Raw genomic sequence first — 23,316 nt, forward strand, 5'->3', positions numbered from 1 at the left:
TTTTTTTTTTCTAAATTGGTATATCTGTCATAAGCATCCATGTGAAATTGCAAGTCATTCTATCAAAGTTTGTTTTACACAGCTGTCTGAAGCAAAAGTGTTGTCCGTATCCCTTGAAATGAATAAAATTGAGTACTGTGCAGTTATAAAATTCTTTGTAAAAGATGGTTTAATGCCAAAAGAAATTCATTTGAAGTTCATAAAAGTTTATGGGCACTCTTCTCCTTTGTTTTCGACAATAACGAAATGGGCTGCTGAGTTTAACTGTGGCTGCACCAGCCTTTGAAGATGATCCATGTGAAGAAATTCAAAAAGTGTAACACCACCAGAAATCACTAATCAAGTGTACGATATTTTATTAGATGACCAGCGAGTCAAAGTGCATGAAATTGCTGAGACTATTGGCATTTCAAAAGAACATGTAAGATATATTTTGCATGAAGAATTGTAAATGAAAAAGCTTTGTGCAAGATGGGTGCCATGCTTGCTCACAGCAGATCAAAAACGCATTCGCATGAAAATCTCTGAACAGTGCTTGGAGCGTTTTAACAAGAAAACTGATTTTATGCATCGATTTATTACTGTGGATAAGACTTGGATTCACCATTACACACCAGAATCCAAACAATAGTCAAAACAATGGACAGAAGCCAGTTGTCAGTACCGTCGACATGGTGTAGCATAGAGGCAGCCTGCCTCACGGCACCGCTTAATTAAGAGTGCTCAGCCATATTGTGGTAGATGCCATAATAGGGCAACAAGATATTTTACATCTGATGTAGATGCAATACTTATTTGAATTAAAATTTCTCAAAAATAATACAAAAGAAAAGTGGTCCTCACCAAATTTTATCATATATATATATATATATATATATATATATAGCCAACCTGGCTGGCCGAGTGGTTAGCATGTCTGTTCTCCAGACAAGAGGCTGCGGGCTCGAATCCCGCTGTGGGCATGGATATTTGTGATCGTCTGTGGAAATACTAGTGGTGGTCAGCGGTAGATAGCATTGATGTAGTTGCGGTCAGTTGGTGGATTGTGAGTGGTGGAAGCATAGTTGTAGAGTGGATTCCCTCCCTTGATGAGTCTTTGGACTTCCTGGAGGTGGCAAATAATAATAATAATAATAATAATACAGTATATATAAATTGTTTGATAAAAATAATGATTAAAAATTATTTGTGAACAGCAATGACCCAAGAAAGATTGGTTGGTCTGGAAATTATATCGATAGAGGCAGACATAGCTTATAATTTAAATTTAGAAGAGATTATAAAGTTTTATTGTGAGATATTCCCATAGAGCAAACATTTAATTAATATTATGTAATTGTTTTGCATTAATGTTTCTCTTGTAATAAAAGCAAAATAGCAACTGGATATTTTTTTATATTTTTGTCTTATAATCCATCAGGGATTATTTAATTGTTTGCCTCAGGGCACGATCTAATCTGACAACGGCCCTGCCGGTTGTTCAGTGCTTAAGTAGACTAAGTCAGTTCCATCAGCAGGAAAGTTCATGGCATCAGTTTTGGGCAGCTAGAGGCATTTTGCTTATCTTGAAAAGGGTAAAATAATAATCGGGAAATATTATACCATCTTTTAACCAGACTAGAAGAAAAATTCGTGAGAAAAGACCTAGTTTGCAGAGAAAAAAAAATCACCTTTCATCAGGACAATGCACCTCCCCATAAAGGTGTTTTGGCAATGGGAAAATTAGGGATCTGCACTATGAATTGTTGGAACATCCACCCTATTCCCCAGATTTGGCTCACTCTGAATTATGTCTCTTCCCAAAACTAAAACTCTTCCTCACTGGTCAGCGTTTTTCTTCGAATCAAGAGGTGATTACAACTGTAGAGGGGTATTTTGCAGATCTCACTGAGAACCACTAGAGGGATAGGATAATGGCACTGGAGCATTGCTGGAATAAATGTATTAGTTTTAAGGGAGATTATGTTGAAAAATAAAAATAATTTTGAATTTATAAATTCGTTTTTTCATTGTTAGGCCGAATACTTTTCAGACCACCCTCATATGAGAATTAAGAGGGAGTTTTTTCCTATCATGCTGACAAATTAACCATTAGTCTATACCCAATTGAGCAAGGTTTTTATTCTGTGTAGTAGTAATGCATCATCTCATCACTAAAGTAACTTTACCCTGAATACTTTTCAGACACCCTCATATGAGAATTAAGAGGGAGTTTTTTCCTATCATGCTGACAAATTAACCATTAGTCTATACCCAAATGAGCAAGGTTTGTTTCTTTAGGATTTTATTCTGTGTAGTAGTAATGCATCATCTCATCACTAAAGTAACTTTACCCTGATAAATGTCAATAATGTACTAAAAGACTAGAAGTTACTTTTTAATCTATTCCTTTTCCATCTAATTTTTTCTCCCTCTTAAAAAGGGATAAAATATATGTATGATCATTCTAAGTGATAATGACATGACTAAGTGATACTAAACCTTTCTTGAATGCTGTTGCTTGGCTGGTTGTTTTAAATCAAGATACTATTTGAATTTCAGACTTCATTGCATAATCTGAAATGATAGCAAGTACTTCAAATTGCATAGTACAAAAGTGAAAATGAGCATGCACTTGAAGGATAAAAAGCCGATGATGCTCATAAATTGCTAATACTACAAACAATATTCAGTTGTTTTTTTTTTTTATTTTTGAGGTGGGGGGAGTTTGTAAATGAACAATACACAAGCCACAGAATAAGAAACAGTAACTATTACTCATTTGCACTATGAAAAAAAAAACGTTAGTTGAGAGTACATATGCTAATATGGTTGGCTGAGTGGATAGCATACCTACTCTCCAAAGCAGGTTGCCAGTTTGAATCCTCCCACGAGAATTGATGTTTGTGAATGTCTGTAAATGGGAGATATAATGTTACAAAACACACAAAGTAATTTTTAAAAAAATAAACTTAGCCCACCCACATTACTACTGTCGGCCCACAGTTGAGAGAACCATAGCTGGCAGAGTGCCAAGAAGTCAATTCATGTTGAAGGGGAGAAAAGGAATAAGGGATGTATGAATTCGTACCAAAGCAATAGCTAGATTTTTTTTTTTTGTTTTCATATTTATTTGTATGATGGATCCAGTACCATCAACAAGATCTGGTATTAAACCTTTCAGTAGCGCTTGCAAAAGAATATTGAATAACGTGCTGACATTATGCAAAAAAGAATCATTACTTGTTCCAATTTGATGGATCCAGTGCCATCAACAGGTTCTGGTGTTAAACCCTTCAGTAGCACTAGCAAAAGAATATTGCATAATGTGCTGACATTCTGCAAAAAAAAAAATTGTTACTTGTTCCAATTTCTCAGACAAAATGTGCAAGCAAAATTGCAGGCATATCAAAGTCTACTGTTAAAAGAATTCGTAGGCAGTCGAAACGTGAAGATTAGACAGAATTTAAATCTCCTAAAATCTGTCAAAGAAAGACCATCGGAAAATGTAGCTTTCAATGATTTTGATGAACACATTGTAAGAACTATTCACAAACTTTACACGGCCAAGAAAAAAAGTGCCAACTGTTCGTAAATTGATTCCTGTGCTGAAAGAAAAAATTAATTGAAACTAAGGAAAATATTTCATAAATCAATTTTGTTTCAAAAATCACAAAACTAAAAGGAAAGTTATCACGCAGAAAAGTGACAATTTTACCTAGAACGCAGTATTTGAGAGCAATATGTTTCAGGAAGGACAGAAGACTGATTGACAGTAATTTAACTTTTGGAAAATGCTGGCAATCTAAAGAAGAATGTGGAGTGTTACAAACCGGAAATGCTTCACAGCACACAATTTTGTGTGCGGGATAGAAAAAATGTTTTTTTTAACTGAATTCAAATTTACTTTACAGATCCAATTCAACAATTGGAGATTACCATAGGCAAATGAATTCTACAATCCTCGAAGAGTGGGCAGAGGATAAGCTGATTCCAAACCTTCCTCAAAATGCAGTTGTTATAATTGATAATGCTCCATATCATTTCAACCAATTAAACAAAGTTCCAAATTTTTCTAATAGGAAGAAAGTCATTATGGATTGGTTCTCTGCAAATAACATTTCTCATTCCCCAGATAATCAAAAAATGGAATTGCTCAACTTGGTCAAAAGAAATTTGTCCAAAACTAAATAAAAATTAAACTATTTAAATTCAACATGATGCTCAAAGGGCATGGATTTCTAGCTTTGAGACTACCACCATATTATTGTGGTATTAATGCTATTATGTTTGGGCAGAAGTGAAGAATTTTATTCGTCATCACAACATAGCTGGGGATATTGATATGTCAAACCTTTCTTAAATTTTTAGAACAGATGATTAAAAGCATTACAGTTCAAAACTGGAGAAAATATTGCTCTCATGTTGCCTTACTGGAAAATATGTATGTATTGGAACAGAGAAAGAATTATCAAAGAATAAAGCAAAACTCTGGTGATTAACATAAGTGAAAGTGATGGTGATTCTGACACTGATTCAGATAACTATGTAGATTGTAAGGATTTCATAAAGGTATTTTTTTCAAAATTTTATGCATAGGTTTGTCAAAGCGTCACAAGTCATAATCAGTTTAGGACATTAAAGTGTTCAAGTTCTCTCTTAACTGTAATTTTAAAATGGCTTTAGAAAGTGCATTTGAAAAAAAATTTCTGTTTATCTGTAAAATTATTTTTTATACAAAAACTTAAAAATAAATTTTGCTTACAATACTTTACACCTTAAATTTTATTAATACTATATATAAAATTTTGCAACTGTTATACAAGCAAAATAGTTAATGTTCATAAAAGGAAAGCAAATTTTCCAATGTGTAATAAGAAACTCATCCCATGAGATGGACCGATTACCTTATCGGAATGAATTCGCCTTCTTCTGCCATATGCAGAAGTGTTGAGGATTCTCTCATCTGTGGTCGAACAGTAATGTACTATCAGTTTACAATCCTGTGTGGGCAGAAACTACAAAAAAGAGGGGGGGGGGATATTATTGAAAAAATGTCTTGGTAGACATTGCTTATTTGTCCATATCTGTTGACAACTGAAAAAATTACATATACAAAATGGCTAAATAATGATTCTCTCAAATATTAAAGTTTTTTTAATATTTACGAATATGTGGATATACTTATTTGTCTAAAAAACAAAGGAAAAACATGTCTGATAATCTCATAATTTACAATAACTTTTTTCCTATACATTAAGTTCCTATGTAACATTTTAGACTACATTTTTCCTACAATCATCCCATTCAATTCCACTACTACCTAGAATAGTCTTTTAGAATCTGGAGCTTCTTTCCATAAATATTCACGACCTGGTGGTGGAAAACGTTTACTGTGAGTAACTACTTTTTCAGCACTAAAATAAAATAATAAAAATGAACAATATAATTAAAATTGCAAATATTATATTATTGCAACAAAACAGTTAAGATTATGCTAGATAATTTATCCATAATCATTTCAAATGTTAAAGTCATGGCTAACAAATACCTCTGTATGATGACCTTCGGCAGAAGTTAAATAACTTTGAATATGTTGGCTGAGAGTTAACTTTTGTGACTGTCACAATCCTCTATATGTTATTTATCATTGCGATTCGGTAGGTAAAACACTTCTATAAGAGAAATTTTCTAAAGACTTCAGAAAAGCTTTTTAAAACTCTATTGCAGAAATGTGAAAAGATTAGAAGAACCAAGAAGAGAACCAAGCAAGACATGTGAGGTGCAAAACAATGTCACATGAATAAAAAAGAGAAAAACTAAGGAGAAAATTTTCTAAACAGATTCCATGATCAGAAGAGTACTTAATGAAAGCAAGACAAAAAAATCTTGTTTCCCTGGTATGAAAATTTAAAAAGTTACACATGGCATTTGTCAGATACAAAAGTATGAAACAAATTGTTTTGACTGGCTATGCCTAGAGGAGTACTGTATGAGGGAGAAAGTGGAGTTATTAGAAGCAGCAAAAAAGAGCAAGAAAAAAAAAAGCAAGTAAAAACTAAGGTTTCTGCAATGCTATGATAGAGGCAAACTGAAAAGGAGGATGTTGAAAGCAAATGAATCAATCTCAAGTGCAGAAAAAAATAACGTAGAGTTTGTGAAACTAAGATCTGCAGTTGACAGGATTTATATAATGCTGATGGATTGTGCTTAAATGGATTCAGAGTTAGGTATCTAGAGAGCTTTGTTCATAAAGCATGCTGACATGTTGAAGCACAAGCGATTATAAGAACGACCAAAAAAATCTAGTCTCTAGATTTAAATCTGGATAGTCAATTCATGATATAAACGTGGGTGGGAGCCAAAGAGGATGCTACAGTTTTTATATACCAAAGTAAGAAAATAAGGCTACAAGGCAAGTGTATTATGTCTGCAAATTGTGCATGTTTTTCGGCTGGGTTGCCTGTTTTGCAGGATGAAAAATCTTCTCACATCAATATGAGGAAATGCAACAAAGTAATAACCTATTTTTCAATCTCTGATTTTTGACTTCAAATATATCTTGCTTGTCCTTTATGACAATGTATGTTTCCTTAATACATTTACAACAGATCCCTGCTTTATGATCACTGTCCCATTTCTACTTAGGGCCGGTAAAAATATTGAAACCACACCGCAAAACTGAGGCAATTGGAATGTCTATCCTTCTGCCTAATATTGCCGACTAACTGCAATCATAGTGCACAACTGAGAATAAAATATTAACTAGTACAAATGATTTCTGGTAAATGAATCAACATGGTTTATTTTTTATCCAATGGTTCAGTTTTATGTCATAATACAGGGTGTCCCAAAATTCACACAAGAAGTAATTTTGATAGAAAACACAGGTTTTTAATTAAAAATTGTAATTTCTTATTGATTCATAAAGTATACAGTATAGGGTTATGCATGGAATAGCATATCGGGTAAATGGCCTCCACGGCTTTGCTGGCACATACGCACTCTTTTGTCGAAATTTTCCATGACAGTTTTGCATAAATGTGGCTGAATTTCGTTGATACAGCGCTCAATTTCCTCCTTCAAGGCGTGGGTGGTAGTGGGCTTGTTAACATAAACCTTAGACTTCAAAAAACCCCAAAGAAAAAAGTCCAACGGCGTTAAGTCACATGATCTGGGCGGCCAATTCTGATCACCAAAACAGGAAATTACACGACCAGGAAATGACTCGTGCAGTAATTGAATTGTTTCTCGGGCTGTATGGCATGTGGCACCGTCTTGTTGAAACCACATGTCGTCCACATCCATATCTTGCAATTTAGGTACAAAAAACTGGATTATGTCGCGATAGCGAGCACCAATAACTGTTATTGCCTTACCAGTCGCATTTTCGAAGAAGAATGGACCGATGATACCTCCAGCCCAAAATCCGCACAAAACAGTGACACGCTGTGGATGCATTTGTTTCTCAACAATCACTCGTGGATTTTCTGAACCCCAAATGCGACAATTTTGTTGATTAACGAAGCCATCAAGATGAAAATGAGCTTCATCGCTGAAGATGATTTTGTTCGAAAAATAAGCATCCACTTGTTGTTGTTCCATAATCCATTCAACGAACTCTCTTCGCTGTGTGTGGTCATTTTTAATAACCCTGAACTGTCAGCTGTCACGCTGTCTTTTTTTTCTCGTTGGCAACACTTTACAGCACAAATGGCGCTAAATTTAAATCTTGCGTGAATTTTGGGACACCCTGTATATATGCATTTTTAAAAACCTACCACTTTATTACACAATTACTAAAACTAATAACAGTAATTCTCATACTAAATCAAACAAATTCAATAAGAAATGTATAACCATTTAAAAAAAAATCATACAATTTACCAGTCATACTATTATCCCACCAACACCAAAGAAAAAATATCACAAAGTATTAAAAGTTACTTTTCGGCCCTAAGAAATCATTGCCACACTAAAACCTCACTATACCAAATGGCGCTGGATAAGCAGAATCCTAAAAATTCAGAAGTCCTATATTCCAAGTGATTGTATAGATAGTTCCACTTAAATTGCTAAGTAGTTAGCAAAATTACTCTCCTCTCTCTCAAGCAACATTTTCTTTTATAATTAAATTCTATGAATTTTAAATTATTTAAAAAATAGTTTGAAATTCAGAAAACTCAAAAATTCAGATCATGATGCTTTGATATTACATTGCAAAGGAAGAGGGATATTTGTTTCAGGACACAGTTCCTGTTAGAGAACTTCATTATCTTTGGCACACTTTTTTCACTGATAACTACAACTTTAGTAAAATAATACAAATAAAATATTACATCCTTACCCCATCCTTTTCCATATAAGATCACAGAAAAGCACTAATCTATATTCAGGATGCATTTAAAAAGATAAAATAATCCAAGTGATAAAGAACAATCTTCAACCACTTTTGAACCATATCTGAATAGCATCCCTTTCCATTCTCCTAAAGATAAATTCTATCCTTTTACATATCCAGGAATGTAAAAAGCATCTTGTGCCTGCAGGTTAGCCAACTAAGAAAAAACAGGAAAATCTTGAACATACGAAATACATAGGTTATCATTATGACAACTCAGGAACTGATAAATCACATGTTAAACACACCTTCATCCAGGATTAAACTGAAGAAAACTAGAGTACAGCATAAAAGCCATTACAAGTCTGAGAGACTATTTTTGGAGTCAGTATAAAAAACAAGCTAAAGAAATACTCTCCTCATGTCAACAAGTATGACTGCATTAATTTACAAAAAAATTGTCAGATGTGTTAAGCTCACCTGCAAAGTGCATAGCCATGAAAAGCTATATTGCATGTAACCTTAATATATATATATATATATATATATATATATATATATATTTAAATTTTAAAAAGATATGAAGATCATATTTTACCTTGATGTTCCATCTGGTAAAGCTTTTGTATGAATGGCATCAATAATAACAGAAGGTGGTATACTTTCACGGCGTGCATCTCGAGAACAATAGAAATTATTTGCCAGCTTATGGGATGGCCCTCCAGGTATATCTGGTGGTGGAGGAGATCTAAATGCAGTAATGGCATAAGCATTACTTTAAAACTACACCTACATATTCCCCCCCCCCACACACACACGCCTTTTTTTTAACAGTAAAAGAAAATTCCGCATTGTATTTACTGAGTTATGAAAAGTATTTTTAATGCTTTCATTAAAAGACATTTTTATATTAAATATAATGCATGCTTGGATAAAAAAAATTAAGTACTTATTATAAAGATCACTCAAAGTATTTCGTACCTATTACCTTTTTTAAATCTTTCTCTCAACAAAAGTACAGTACTGGGTAAACTAATTATCTGTTTTTAAAGAACTTGTTTACACATGCTCCTTTTTCTGAATAACTGCAGCTTTTCCTATAAATTTATGCCACTCAGATATAAATGCTAATATTCCTTATCAGTAAAAGTACTGTCTCTTAGGGTTTGCTTGTTTGTTGTTTATTAAGTATCAAAAATCTCATCATGATGCTTAAATTTAACTGTAACTAGGAAATATGAAGGACAAGATACAGATTTTACAGCAGTGATTGATCAACATAGTCCAGTAATTTTTGCAATAACTTCCTTTGTTTACAAACTGGTATGTGATCAGTGCAGATGACAGAAATTCTGGCCAGACTCACCATAACCAGATTCAAAGCACTATCTCTCAAACTGGTATAATGTGTCATCCCCTATGACAATACAATCATTAAAATCTTTTCCATCTATTTCAGTGTTGTGTTCTCTCAAGTTTGTAGTCGTTAGCTATGGAATAAACCATGAATACACACCTGAATAATGTGGATAATTAATTTACTACAATCACTCTACCCACATTAATTATGAGGCTATAGTAATAACTCCTGTATATGACATGTCAATCCCATAGACTGATGACAGCCATATTTCTTTTACCATATTTCTTTCAATAATGTCATCTTCATAGACATTTCTCAAATCTCAGTGAACATTTCCGACTTCCTTTTCTGCTGTTGAAAACTTATGCATTTTCTTTATAAATATTCTTGCTATCAGACTACATACTGAAAATGGATTACTCTGGTGTTATCTACTGAAATGTCTTGAAATCCTTCAGATCGTAGGGAAAAAGTAGAGAATGATGCTATAACACAGCATGTGTTCCTATATCACTGCATTATAGAATTTCACACAATAAAAATAAGAGCTTACGAGGTTAGGAACACTCAAAACTTGTAGTCTTGTAAGTAGTAATAATACTGTATATACTGAAAAATAGTAACAAATGCCCTTACAGTATTAAACACCTTTAATTACTAATAAATAAATACAGTAAATACTGTATTTCTTTAGGCCTTGTTCTAATCGACTTTATAGCACTTGTTCTTGCTAAACAAGTGTATTTTAATTTCACAGCATTGTCACTGAATGCACAATATGGATTCCTATAAGTCTATTGTTTTGGAAATCACGTTCTCATTTCTCTCAAATGTTTTATTATTTGAAGCTTATCCTCAATACTCAGGCTTTCCTTTTTCTTTCACTACTTGAATTCTATAACCAGGATACTTACTAAAGGTTTGGGATGCTGTTAAACACTTATCAAGAAAAGTACAAACATGGGAGAACAGCACAATACACATTGTGGGTATACTGGAGAAAAGGCAGTTCAGATATACTTCGTATATTCCTCAGAAGGTCGCTAAGTTCAGCCAGGTGGTGTTTTTCATATTCATCTGGTATTACTTGGTAGTGCAAAGCACAGTCCATGATTTATGCTTACATGTAGACCCACACTTTACCATACAGGTGTTCGAAACCAAATCCAATGGAATAGGGAGGTTAATTCTTATTCCCATAGTATTCTATGTCTATATTTCTTTATATATGTATTTCTTTAGGCTTTGTTCTAATCGACTTTATGGCACTTGTTCTTGCTAAACAAGTGTATTTTAATTTCACAGCATTGTCCCTGACAGTGCACAATATGGATTCCTATAGGTCTATTGTTTCAAATCACGTTCTCATTTCTCTCAAATGTTTTATTATTTCTTTATGCAGGCCTGGTTGGCCGAGTGGTTAACGTATCCGCTCTCCAGCCAAAAGGCTGCGGGTTCGAATCCTGTTGTGGGCATGGATGTTTATCTGTGAAAATACTAGTGGTGGTCGGCGGTAGATGGCGTTGATGCAGATGAAGGTAGTTGCAGTTGGTGGAGACTGAGCGTTGTAGAGGCAGTACCCTCCCTCGATGAGTCTTTAGACTCCCTGGAGGTGTCAAATAATAAAAAATAAAAATAAAAAACATAATAAAAATAAAATAATGTAAAATAAAATAATCAATAATATATAATTATTATTATTATTCGTGACACGTCCAAGGAGTCCGAGAACTCATCGCGGGAGGACACCTACTGTACAGCTCTCCTTCTCCACTATTACCAAACTTTTACTACAAATTAACTACATCAGCGCCATCTACTGCCCACCACCACAAGTATTTTTTGTCTGTAAATTGAGTGTGTTCTGAAGGGCCATTTGTCTGTATGCGGGATGAAAAACCAGAGTTTCTGGGAGAAAAAAACCTGCTACCTCCGTATGAGATTGACTAACTCGCCTTCAATTGAAAAAGTCCATATAAAGATTCCTCCCGTTATGACGGGAATCGAACTCAGGCCTTTTCCAATCGAAGGGTGCAATGTACCGTCGTTCTTCCAATTACACTAAGGAGGCGCTTATATAATATAATAATAATATCCTATGTGGGTTCTTCTGGTCAATTTGCATGTTTTGAGGGACAAAAAAAAATCCCGAGTTTCTGGGAGAAAAAATCCACCACCTATGTATGAGACTGGTTACCTCACCATTTGATGGAAAACACCTGATAAAAATTCCCTCATGTCATAGATGGGATTCAAATTCATGTCTTTCCAACCAAACAAATCTTCTAAACCAACTGAGTTATGGAGGCTACTGCAAAGCATAGTCACCTTGTAAAAGTTTCATCTATCACATGTGAACAAATTCACACATTACAAACATGCATTGTAGGAAAAACTATAAGTATTGCTGTAAATAAACAAGTTTTGGCTTTCTTCAACACAATGCTAGCGTTTAGGCTTATACATTGATTCTCCAGTATACTGTTGCTAAGGAAATTAACAACGTAGACTGGATAATAACTAAAAATATTTAATTATTTCTTCCTGTATTTTGCTGAAGTTAAATCAGCATCTTCAGGGTTTTGGCATCTTTGGCTTTGGTTAGGTCTTCTTAGCTGTTGGGCTGATGAGGATTTCGCATATGAGAGGGAGTCTGATATAACCATATTTGTTGAGGTTGGGATAGTTGAAGAGCTGCAGCAGATTCGAGGAAAAGCCTCCCAAATTTAAATTTGCTTTGGTAGAGGAAGGTGGCTTTTTTCCAACAGATCCTGTGTCAGGTGTCCAGGACATAATCTGCTAATCCTGAGCAGCCATAGTGGGAAACGGATGTAATCCTGTTGCAATGATATACAGATGCTTCTGTCCTACTTGTTTGCCCATAGTATGAACAGTTACAGCTGCAGGGGTAGCTGGTACATTCGGTAAATCCAAAGGTTGTAACTGCTCTTTGGAGAAGCAGATAAGAGCTGCTAGTTTTTGTACAGCTTATTAGTGGTCACAAGATTGTGCTTTTTTTTTTTTTTTAGGATCTTGGCCACCTTTTTTTGAGATACCACAAATATAGAGGATAGCATGGATTTGCTACAATCTATGCTTGGAAAGTTGGGAGTCGGGGGATGCATGGTGTTAAAATTCTTTTTATTTGATGGGAAGAGTAGCCATTGGCCAAAAAGATGTTTATGTGGGTGAGTTCTGTGTTGTGTGCAATGTTATCTGAGCAAATTAATTTTGCCTGGTGGACTAAGGTTTTCGTTCCAAATTGTGAGAGGGGCTGATATGACTGAATGTAAGAGATACATTTGGTTGTCTTGTAATTAAGATATTCAAGAAGGGTAGGTTGTTGTTACTTTCTATTTCTGTGTGAATTGGAGTCTAGGATGTTGGCTGTTCAAATGGGATAGGAAAGTATGTAAGATGTCTGACCATTCAGCCAAATTGTGAACATATCCACATAGCATAGCCAAATAGCGGGTTTAAGGGGGGGAAGAATTTAGGGCATTCTTTCAAAGATCTCCATGAAAAAGTTAGCAATGGGGAAAAAAAGAGAAGAGCCCATGGATGTATCCTCAGTTTGTAGAAATTTCCTTGTCAAACAAAATAACCCAAGTTCATAGTGAACTGAAACAGGACTAAGATATCAGCTGAGATTCAGTACAATGGTTGAAAAAATAAATAATGAACAAATCTTTCAGTGATGCTGCTGTCCTGAATTTCATTTCAAATTAATTTAACAAAAATTTAGATTAGGAAATTTTTAAGTAACTTGAGAAAAACAAAGTTGCACTGGAATGCACTACTATACTTAGTGCTTAGAATTTTCTTCAAAGACTGTTTTTTCTTTTTCTGTATAATACATTGAGAGAACTTTCAAATTTAATATCTAAAGTTAAATATTCATTTAACTATTTATTTTATTGAAGGTAATCAGAAAAGTAAGACAATACATAAAAACAGCATTTTAAAGTGGGGATCTAAAATATTGATTCAATACACACAGTAAACAGTTCCACTCTTACAGTTTAAATGTTGTAATGTCTTTCTAATCATAAGAGTATGTTATACTTTATCCTTTTTCTTTGGAATGTGGCCAAAGTGCATGGTTTGTCAAAGTTTCGAATTAGCTATATTCAAAATTGAAGTGGAAAGGATTTTCTGAAACATGTTATAATTTTAAACAGCATAGAAATTATAAATAACAATGCCAACTCTTAATATAGTAAACAGGGGCCAAAGGAATAGTTTGTTATAGTGGAAGATTAACTATAATAAATTTCCTTTAGAACATTATTGGTATTATGAAATAGTTAGGGTCATTTTTGATGGTTTCAGTTACTGAATTCACTATAATTATGTGATTTCTTGGCTTGCTTTCCTCATGATATCCATGTGGATCTGGTTATAGGATCAGAAGATCTGAAAAATCTCCAATTGGAAAAAGTGATCATATGGTCATGACTTAGGATAGCAAGTGTGGAAATTCCAATTAAGAAGGGATATATGCAGAACTATAAGGCAGGTGATTATGATATACTAGGAAGCAGCTTGAAGCAATACCATGGTATAAAGATTTGCAAGGAAAGAATGTTCACAGTGCATTGGGAATAGTCAAGGGTATCTAAAAGATGCAATATCACACTGTATACCCAGTCAGGAGGGTAAATCAGGTATGAGTTAGATGGATGAGTAGAATCAATAAGCATGAGCTACAAAAATGTGGAAGATATATTAAGAAGAAAGGTTACTAGCTAACTCATGAACAATACAAGGATCAGGCAAAAAAGGTGACCAGCAGAGGCAACAGAGACTGATGTGAGAACAAAGGCTGATGAACTGAAGGTACTTAGGATATTGCAGAATCTGAATGCAAATACAGCTGATATTGTGCAATTGGATAGGATATTGGCTCATGTTTTTAAGAGAATGTGCAAGGGAACTGGCTATGCCTTTGAACATTATTGGTATTATGATCAAATTGGTATTATGTTTGACTAGGTTGTTTAAACTTAGCTCTTAGCTAAGTTTAAACAACCTAAACTTAGCTACTTAGCTCAAGCAAAGTCCAAGAAAGTGGAAGGAGGGCAAGATAATTCTTTTACATAAAGGAGGATTTAAGTCTGTGGTAGCAAATTATACACCAATCAATATCTCAGGAGTGGTGGTAACAGTACTGAAAACGTTCGTCAAAAAGAGAATTCAGAAATGGTTGGATAACAATATGATACTCTATGAGTGGTAATATGGCTTTGTGGAGGGTCAGTCATGCCTTAGTAATTAACTTTTTTATAATAGTGACAGCTGAGTTTGATAAAGGGAATGGCTACACAGTGATAATGCTGGATTTTTCAAAGGTGTTTGACAGGTTCAAACTTCGACTTGTTTCTGAATCAATCCACTTAGATCTTGGTCTTCATGAGAGGCTTTTTTCTTGCATCCTAGCATCAACACTTTTGAAATCTTTCTTTTTCCATTCTATTTAAAGTGACAATAATCTGAGATTACCACTGTTCACACATTATTGAATGTCAACGATGTCAAGCTTCTTCCTAATATCTTCATTTTCAACACGTCTGCTTTTGATTCATTTGTTCACTACCTTATATTTTCCCAGAACTCTCATTTGTAGTCCCTAATATTTCATCAACTGCTTTATTTTTAACCAAGGTATTTCTAACCAAGTTTAATCCATAGATTAAAATTAGTCTGAACACTGTCTTGTACACCACTAGTTCAGTGTCTTCATAAACTTCTCTCTTTTTCTTTATAAATTTGATCAATTGACCCTACATTAATCTTTCCAAATGATCTATGATAATCATGTTTTTAATATCACACTCTCATATAGTGAGTTACAAAACACTGCATAATCAATGTTGTGTGTGAGAAGAGGTTAACAAGCAAGGACAAGGCCTTGTTTGTTTTCTGCAGGGGAATTTCAAGCAGCAATGCTTCTCCCTGTTGTGTCCCAGGTGTTCTATGAGATTGAGATCTGGGGAGCATGCTGGCCACTCAATTAGATTAATATCCTCAGTCTTCTGAAGTATCTCCACGGCTCGTGTACAATGTAGTGTGGCACTGTTGTCCATAAAAATCAATTCTTTGGCAACAGCACCACAGAACAATTGAACATGACATTGAATAACTTAGTTGCAATATCATTCACCAGTCACAGTCCCTTTTTCCAGCACCTGTAACTCAGTGCATCCTTTAAGCATGATGCTTTCCTACACCATGACCCCCCAGTACTGCCATATCTATCCCTTTCAAGATTATTCTCACAATAACCAGTAGTACTTTCACACCAGATCAAGTGTCATCTAGAATTGGAGGAAAGACTAGAATAGCTCTCATTTGTAAAGAGTACATTAATGCATTGGTGTCATGTCCAATTTTTATAGATACACTACTAGTGAAAACATGTGCTCTACAATGAGCTGTGGATAAAGAGACACAAACTATAGGCTTTTGGGCATAAGTTATCCACGTATCTGTACTTGAATCAAGCCAAATTGCAAGCTGACTTGACATGGGGTGTCGATTACATTTTGCAGCTATAACCAAAAATCTGTCTTCATGCTCTGTGGTAGAGTGAAGCCAACCTATTAACAAACATCTGGAACACATTCCACTGGTTTGAAATGTTGCCCAGATCCTGGATAGAATGCTATAAGAGATTCCAAACTCTCTGGCAGTATCATGTAATTCTTCTTCAAGCTTTCCAATAATTCTTCCCTGCAGAATTGTTGATTTCATCTAGATTATGATGATTTCATCATAATCTAGATGAAATCATCTAGATTATGACTTTGAGACATTACAAGACATCCAAACTTTGCAACTTTATTCCTTCACAAAAAGAGCTTCATTCAAACACAATTCACTTAGTGCAGCCTTTCCTTTATCTTGTGGAGTGTTACCATGTGATCCCTTTGTGTGCAACTCAAAAATCTGAAAGTGTACCCACTTTCTACTCAAAATCATCCATTATACAAACTGCCACAAACTGATTTATCTGAATCTGTGGCTGTAATCTTCAGAAATAGTGTGTCCTTAGGTTATGGACATCAGTGTATATCAGGCTCACATATGAAAGGTCCCCAGGATGTATGAGATGACAGTGCCATGTGTGTGGGAAAGGAGCTAGAAAGAAGATACAAATTTGTTGACATGTTTCTTGAAGATCTGAGGATTATAATCATTGGGGGAAACAGTATCAGGAAGACTGTTCCAAAGAGCAGAGGTATAAAGAATGAAAGTGGAGGATGAAAAGCTGGTTTGATGAGTTTGTAGTTGAACTGTATAAGGATATTGACCAACATCTGCTCATGTTCATATATAATTAGAGGGAAAAGGAGGGATGGTAGTGGCCAAGTTTAGTTGAGCAGGACCCATGGAAATGTCTATAAAATAAGCATAATGCCATAACAGAGCATCTATGGAAAGCGATTGAGAGGGAATGTGAAGAAGAGTGTCACCAATTAGACAAAATGCTCACTTCTGAATACAATTAACCATTCTGAGGGAAGTCTTAGGTGCACCACCCAAAATGTGAGAACCATATCTGAGCTTTATAAAGTGTCAGGAGCTGAACACAAAAGTACTGTTTGGAACAAAAAAAAAAAAAAAAAAAAGAATATCAAGCTTTTTGGAGGCTAAAGAAGCTATGGATCTGATGTGCTTATGTCAGGATAGGTTAGATGTGAGATGAGTTAACCAAGAAGAGAAAAACTGGTGCTGACTGATAGAATAGAATATTGTCGAAAATGAGAGAGAGAGGAGTGGCTTTTCTTCCTGGAGGGAAGACAGGACTGTGTTTTCCCACTTGAGAATGACATTTAAGGCACTGGTGAAAGGAGATCATGAATAGCTAATTACTTGAGCATTACAAAGTTTAGAAAGTGAAAAGAGTGGAAAGTAATCATCATCAGCAAAGCTATGAATAGGATTGGATGTTAGAGAGATGATCATTGATGTAAAGGTGGAAGAGTTTAGGTGAGAGCATAGGGCACTATGAAACATCAGCATTGATTAAAAAATCTAAAAGAAAACTATCCACTATGATCCGTATGATTCATTGCAGATAATGATGGATAATTGTCTAATGGTAGCTTCTTACCAAGCTGCCATAAGACAGTAAATTGGTAAGAAGGCCACAAAGCCAGACTCGATCAAATGCCTTGGAAGTATTAAGAGCAACCACTTCAATTTCTCCAAACTTTCCCATGGACTGCATCCAAAGGTGAATGAGGCTGGCTATGAGATCTGCCATACAACGAGAATAGAGGAATCCATATTGGTGAACACTACGTAGTTGGTGAGTCTCCAAGTAATGAAGCAGTTAGCTGCTGATGACCTTCTCCATTATTTTGGAGAGTGCCAACGTTACAGTAATAAGGCAATAGTTGGATAGTGACCCCCTCTTTTTTGTAGATAAGCCAGATAAGAAGCTGCTGGATAAATACTGGATAAGTATGGCATCTTGAAAAGATGATAAAGGTGGTGCAAGTTCTAGAGCACAAGCTTTTAGCACAACTGGAGGAATATAATCAAGCAGATAATAAATTTCTAATATTCCTAATACAGGAAAGTAACAACATAGAAGCATGTATCAATATGCAAAAATATCCAACACTGAAACTAAAGAAACTATAATGAAGCCCATATTAATCCAAATAAACTTCAAAATAACACCAAAATAGACCATTAGCAACCCTGCTTTTCTTTAATGCAATGTTTTTAGTACTGTAAGAAACTTACCTTGTAGCTAATTCATCTTGAAAGCGTAAAGGGGTCTGATATTTTCTCTGAAACATAGATACTATGAATATATAATACAGTTTAAATACTGAAAACATAAAAAATTACATGCTAAATATTACTGTACTATTAAAAATTTTATGACTAATTTAACTAAATTTAATCCCATTTATTATTAGGTAATCACCATGGAATACTAGGACTCCTTGTGGTGGTGTCAATAATACACCATACCTTATAACTTCATACTACTCCTTACATGTTCACTGATAGAGCTCTGTACTTTTGTTGCTGCTGTTCAGTATGTGTATTAACCCCACTGGCCACAATGTGTTTACAAACCAATCAAAACATGGATGCAAAGTAAGTGTCTGCCTTTGCTCTCATACCACCATTCTTAGTGAGAGCGCTGATATGTATTGTGAGCATATAGCTTTGTAAAGCACAATTTCCAATTTTTAACCCAATGTTGATGGAACGAAGAAGGAGTATGACTCCATCCTACAAAACACACATCTTTCCCTAATAATAAAAAGTTTGAGATAAACAGGGATAAAAACTGCTACAATAAAAATCAGAAGCTAGATACATAATCAGTTTTCTTTGTTTCCTTCCTCCTTTTTATGACTACCAAAGAAAAGCCATTCCCAGTATTAGAGGCACTAAGGTAAAGTGTTGGAGTAAATGTCAGAAATAATACATATGATGTTGGAATGCTAACTCTAGATTAATGAAGAGTGTAAAAGAGCTAAATAGAGACAATTCTAAGTACCAACAATTTTGTTTTTTATTTCATAAAATTAAGAAATTATGTTCTTACTTTCTCATGCAGCAATTGTACTCTTAACTGCTGCAAGAAACAACTGGTGAAGTGACCATTGCATTTTGATGGATTATTCAAGTAGTTGCCTATTGAAAAGGTTATACTAAGGTTTTGGGAACAAGTAAAATGTTGACTTTGTACATACTTATATACTCTATATAATAATCATACACTCAAAAATTATGGAAGCATTCATTTCTTTAGCAAAGCGTACAAAGAATCTTCTGATTAAAGCAATGTATACATCTACAATAAAGAAGACCACAAGCAACCATAAACAAAATAGCAAATCATTGCAAAAGGATTATAATTGACAAGAAATATATTTGTTTCAATCCCTATACATTAGTGTGATTTATGCTTGAGTAGACCACAACTCATCTACTTGTATACAGAGACTGTTAACTTACATCACTTGCCTTAGTATCCCATAATGGGGGGGGGGAAGTGATGTTACTTCACAACTATGCTTGGGTATAGAATTAAAACAAATATAATTTCTGTATAATCAAGTATAAGTATAAACTGTAAGCAAACAAAAAAACTTCCTACAACTATCCCTCATCAATAATAAGGGAATACACATTTTTTCTACTTGTATTATGGAAAATATGACTTTTGCATTAACTTTGGTGTTTTATTGGATATAGCTCCTAATGATGAAACCTCAATATAGGTCAAAATTGGTCTGGACAGACTCTTCCCCTAATGTTTTTGAGTTACCAAGGCAACTAATGTGAAGTCAACAGCTTCTAGTTGTGAAGTTACCTCATGCATATGTTTGGGTATAGGATTAAAACCAGAATTTCTTCTGCCTGACCTTGTTGGCCGAGTAGTTAGCAATATCCATTCTCCAACCAACAGGCTGTGGGTTCAAATCCTAAAGACAATCAAAAACATCCATGCCCATAGATGTTTATGATTGTCTTTAGGTGGGAGATGAATTTTACTGTCCCAGTGTGAAACCACTTCCCTGCTTACTGGGGGTCTGAAGTGGCTTGAAAAAATTCCATGTTTTGTCTCTAGAGCTTTCAGGCTACAAAAAAATAAATTAAAAAATACAAAAAAAAGAATAAAATTTATAAAAATAGAAAAAAAAATCCTTAGTGCCCACCCACAGTAGAAATGTGATGTTAGCAAATAACCTTTCATGGGAGGGAGTAGCAAAAAAAAAAAAAAAAAAAAAAGGAAAACTTTTCATTAACCAACTTACTTTGAAAAGTCAAAATAATCGCAAAAAAATAAAATAAAATACAAAAGAGATAATTTTGCTAATTTAAATAACATCCATCACAAAGATTTCTGAAATTTGTTAAAATGTGTGTTAAACTTGCAGTCCTACAAATAAGTATATTTCTTCAGAACCACCAATTTATACTGAAAGTTTGTACTTTATGTCACACAAAAATTTTTGCCATCAAGATTGTGACCCTTTAAAAACAATTCATGACTCAAATTTGTCATGATGTATATTCAAATTAAAAATTCCAACTAACACAAATTTACAAAGAGAATGAATGTTGAATTCCAATGACCAATTTCCCAGATAAAGTGAATGCTCAACTCAAGGAACTAATTAAAAAGCTACTCTTGAGAATTATTAATACTATCCAATCTTTCATTTTGATTAGGTAACCCGATATACTGATCATGAGTTATTAGCAAAGATCACTTGTAATCATTAAATTACAATTATGCTACTAAATAATAAAATAAAGAACTAAATCCTTGAACCAAATATACTAATTTGCTTCATATATTAGTTCTTTATTTCTCAGCTTAAGTAGCAGAGCTCCCAAAGACAAAGCTATATATATCTGATCTTGTTCTTCATCTCACCCTAGGTCAACAAAGCTGAACATCTCACTCCTGTTTTGGCAGGAGTGGAAGGGAGTGGGGGGAGTGTACATTAAGAGTGGTCATGACTTGCAAATGCAGTGTGCCTATGTGGATACAGTGATGTGAAGAAGTCACCTCTTACAAATGCTCTGCAAACTCAAACTTCCAATTGACCAAAGAGAACAGAAACCGGATTCCTGTAATGAGGAATTATTTAAAGCCATGAAGCACAGTTTGTGTCATAATTTTTTATGCACGAGCTACTAATTATTTCTAACTTTAGTGTTATTATCAACAGACCTCTAGATTCATCAATTCTCTTTCAATTAACAACCCATGATAACGAATCTTCAACTCATTCATCCTTTGTATTTACAACATAAAAAATCTACTCGCATCCAAGTATCCAACCAAAGTTGGTGAGAGAGGTGAATTGTTCGCTAATGAACCGAGTACCACTAAATAATCCCCAACATGCCTGCTTCCATGTGCACTGCTATTATGAGGGCAGGTGTGCACATACACAGACGTGCCTATATTTTTTCCAAAACAACCAATGAATGCACACCCTTGGAGATTTTCTGGCCTTGCAAATTAAGAAATCCAAAAGCTTCTGAGACAAATATAAAACCTACGATTCACATAAAATGAAATTAATACTAACAAAATGAAATGACACATCCTTTTTTTTTTCCCCTGCCTTATATATATGCATATTATGAACTTGTTAAAATAGGCATCACTTCATTCACTGTATAAAAAAAAAAAAAAAAAAAAAAAAAAAAAAAAAAAAAAAACCGTACTGCTCTTAAGAGTTATTCAGAAAATCTCCTTAAACACAGTAAACGAATAACATTCGAAAAGCAATAAACATATTCTACTGTTTCAAATATTCTCACCCTTAAAAGTAAATTACGCAGAATCCGGATTATAGGGGAAACATCACGATGAGCAGAAGCCATCTCCGCTGATTAGTTCAGATCTCTAGCGCCATCTAGAGTTATATTTTCTCTTGCATTAGGACAAAACAGAATTTTTACAACCACCTCATATTTCCAATGAACTGGTCTCAAATCAGGCAATGCGAGCGAGAATCACATTAAAAATGCTGTAGTTATTTAGCAGAAAGACGATGATAGCACTTTCTTTGTAGGAGAGAAAAGGAAAAACCCATTGTAAATTGGTATTTATGACACCATAGGTAACACCATGGTAAATTGCCACTGCTGTCAAATGGAAGGTGCACTTAAATGTGGTTTCGTTTTATTAGAAATACTTTCCCAGTCTTGTAAGCAGAGTGGTTAATATATGCACACTGTAACCAGCAGGCTACGGGTTCGATTCCGCTGGAGTATGAATGTTAGCAGGAACTGAATCATCATCTGGTGGGAACCCACCACGCACCTTATTGCAGACCGAATTGAATCGAAAAAAGTTACTTTCATAGTTGGTCTCTGGGAACAAGGTTTCCTTATTAAGTGGAAAAATATGATAAAATAATTTTTAAAAAAATAGAAAAATCCTTAGTCAATCAATAGTACTAATGCACTACATATATGTATGAATGAAAAGTATGCTGCTTTTGTGTTGAATAACAACGGAATTTAAGGCTGCGAAGCCATTGTGTTATATCTCTTGATTCGTAGTAGAGTTTCAGTGTAGTGGTTGAGACAGCTGTAGGTGTCCTCGCGCGATGAGTCTTCGGACTCCTTGGAGGTGTCAGGAATATTAATAATAATAATAATCTCTCAATTACATGTGCCCATTATGGTAGTGTTTCTGTTTCCTTCTTTCCGTCAAGAAAAAATTCTTTCGCTTCCATAAGAGACCTGGTAACTTACTATAATGAAAGAAAAGGAAGCCAGCCAACATCTACTCATGAATACAGGTGTCAAAAAGGAATCTCGGGGAGAGCAAAAGTGAAAAATGCCTAGGCACAGCAATTCCTATACAGTGCATAAATTAAGAATATGACAAAAAAAAAGTTCAACGTTAGGTCTCTAGAGGAAGGTATCTGAATTATTAACGCTTAAAACTCTGCTTGATATATGCAGCATTTTCTGAATACTAAGTAGCATTCTTCAGTTCGAAGTGTATACGATTAGTTGACAGCAAATCATATAACTACAGGGATTGCTTCAATGAAGGAATAATTAGTTGAAACTAAAAGTTAAAAATAGATGAAATGAACACCTGGTGAATTAATAAATTTAG

The 23,316-nt window shown here is 34.5% G+C and overlaps 1 protein-coding gene across 1 annotated transcript; it reads right to left on the reverse strand.

Moving 5' to 3' along the window:
- Positions 1-5,121: 5,121 nt before the first annotated feature.
- Positions 5,122-22,088, reverse strand: LOC150099656 (NADH dehydrogenase [ubiquinone] 1 alpha subcomplex subunit 7-like). Its single transcript, XM_090403514.1, has 4 exons — positions 22,002-22,088; positions 18,441-18,487; positions 8,919-9,068; positions 5,122-5,396 (listed from the first exon to the last, which is right to left on the reverse strand). Exons 1-4 carry the CDS (start codon positions 22,062-22,064, stop codon positions 5,303-5,305), a joined length of 354 nt encoding a protein of 117 aa, XP_090259640.1. The 5' UTR covers positions 22,065-22,088; the 3' UTR covers positions 5,122-5,302.
- Between the last annotated feature and the right edge of the window lie 1,228 nt (positions 22,089-23,316).

This window comes from Typopeltis vanoorti, chromosome 14 (genome assembly GCF_054136105.1).
Source record: "Typopeltis vanoorti isolate ZY-2024b chromosome 14, IOZ_Tvanoo_1.0, whole genome shotgun sequence".
NCBI classification, from domain to species: Eukaryota; Metazoa; Arthropoda; class Arachnida; order Uropygi; family Thelyphonidae; genus Typopeltis; species Typopeltis vanoorti.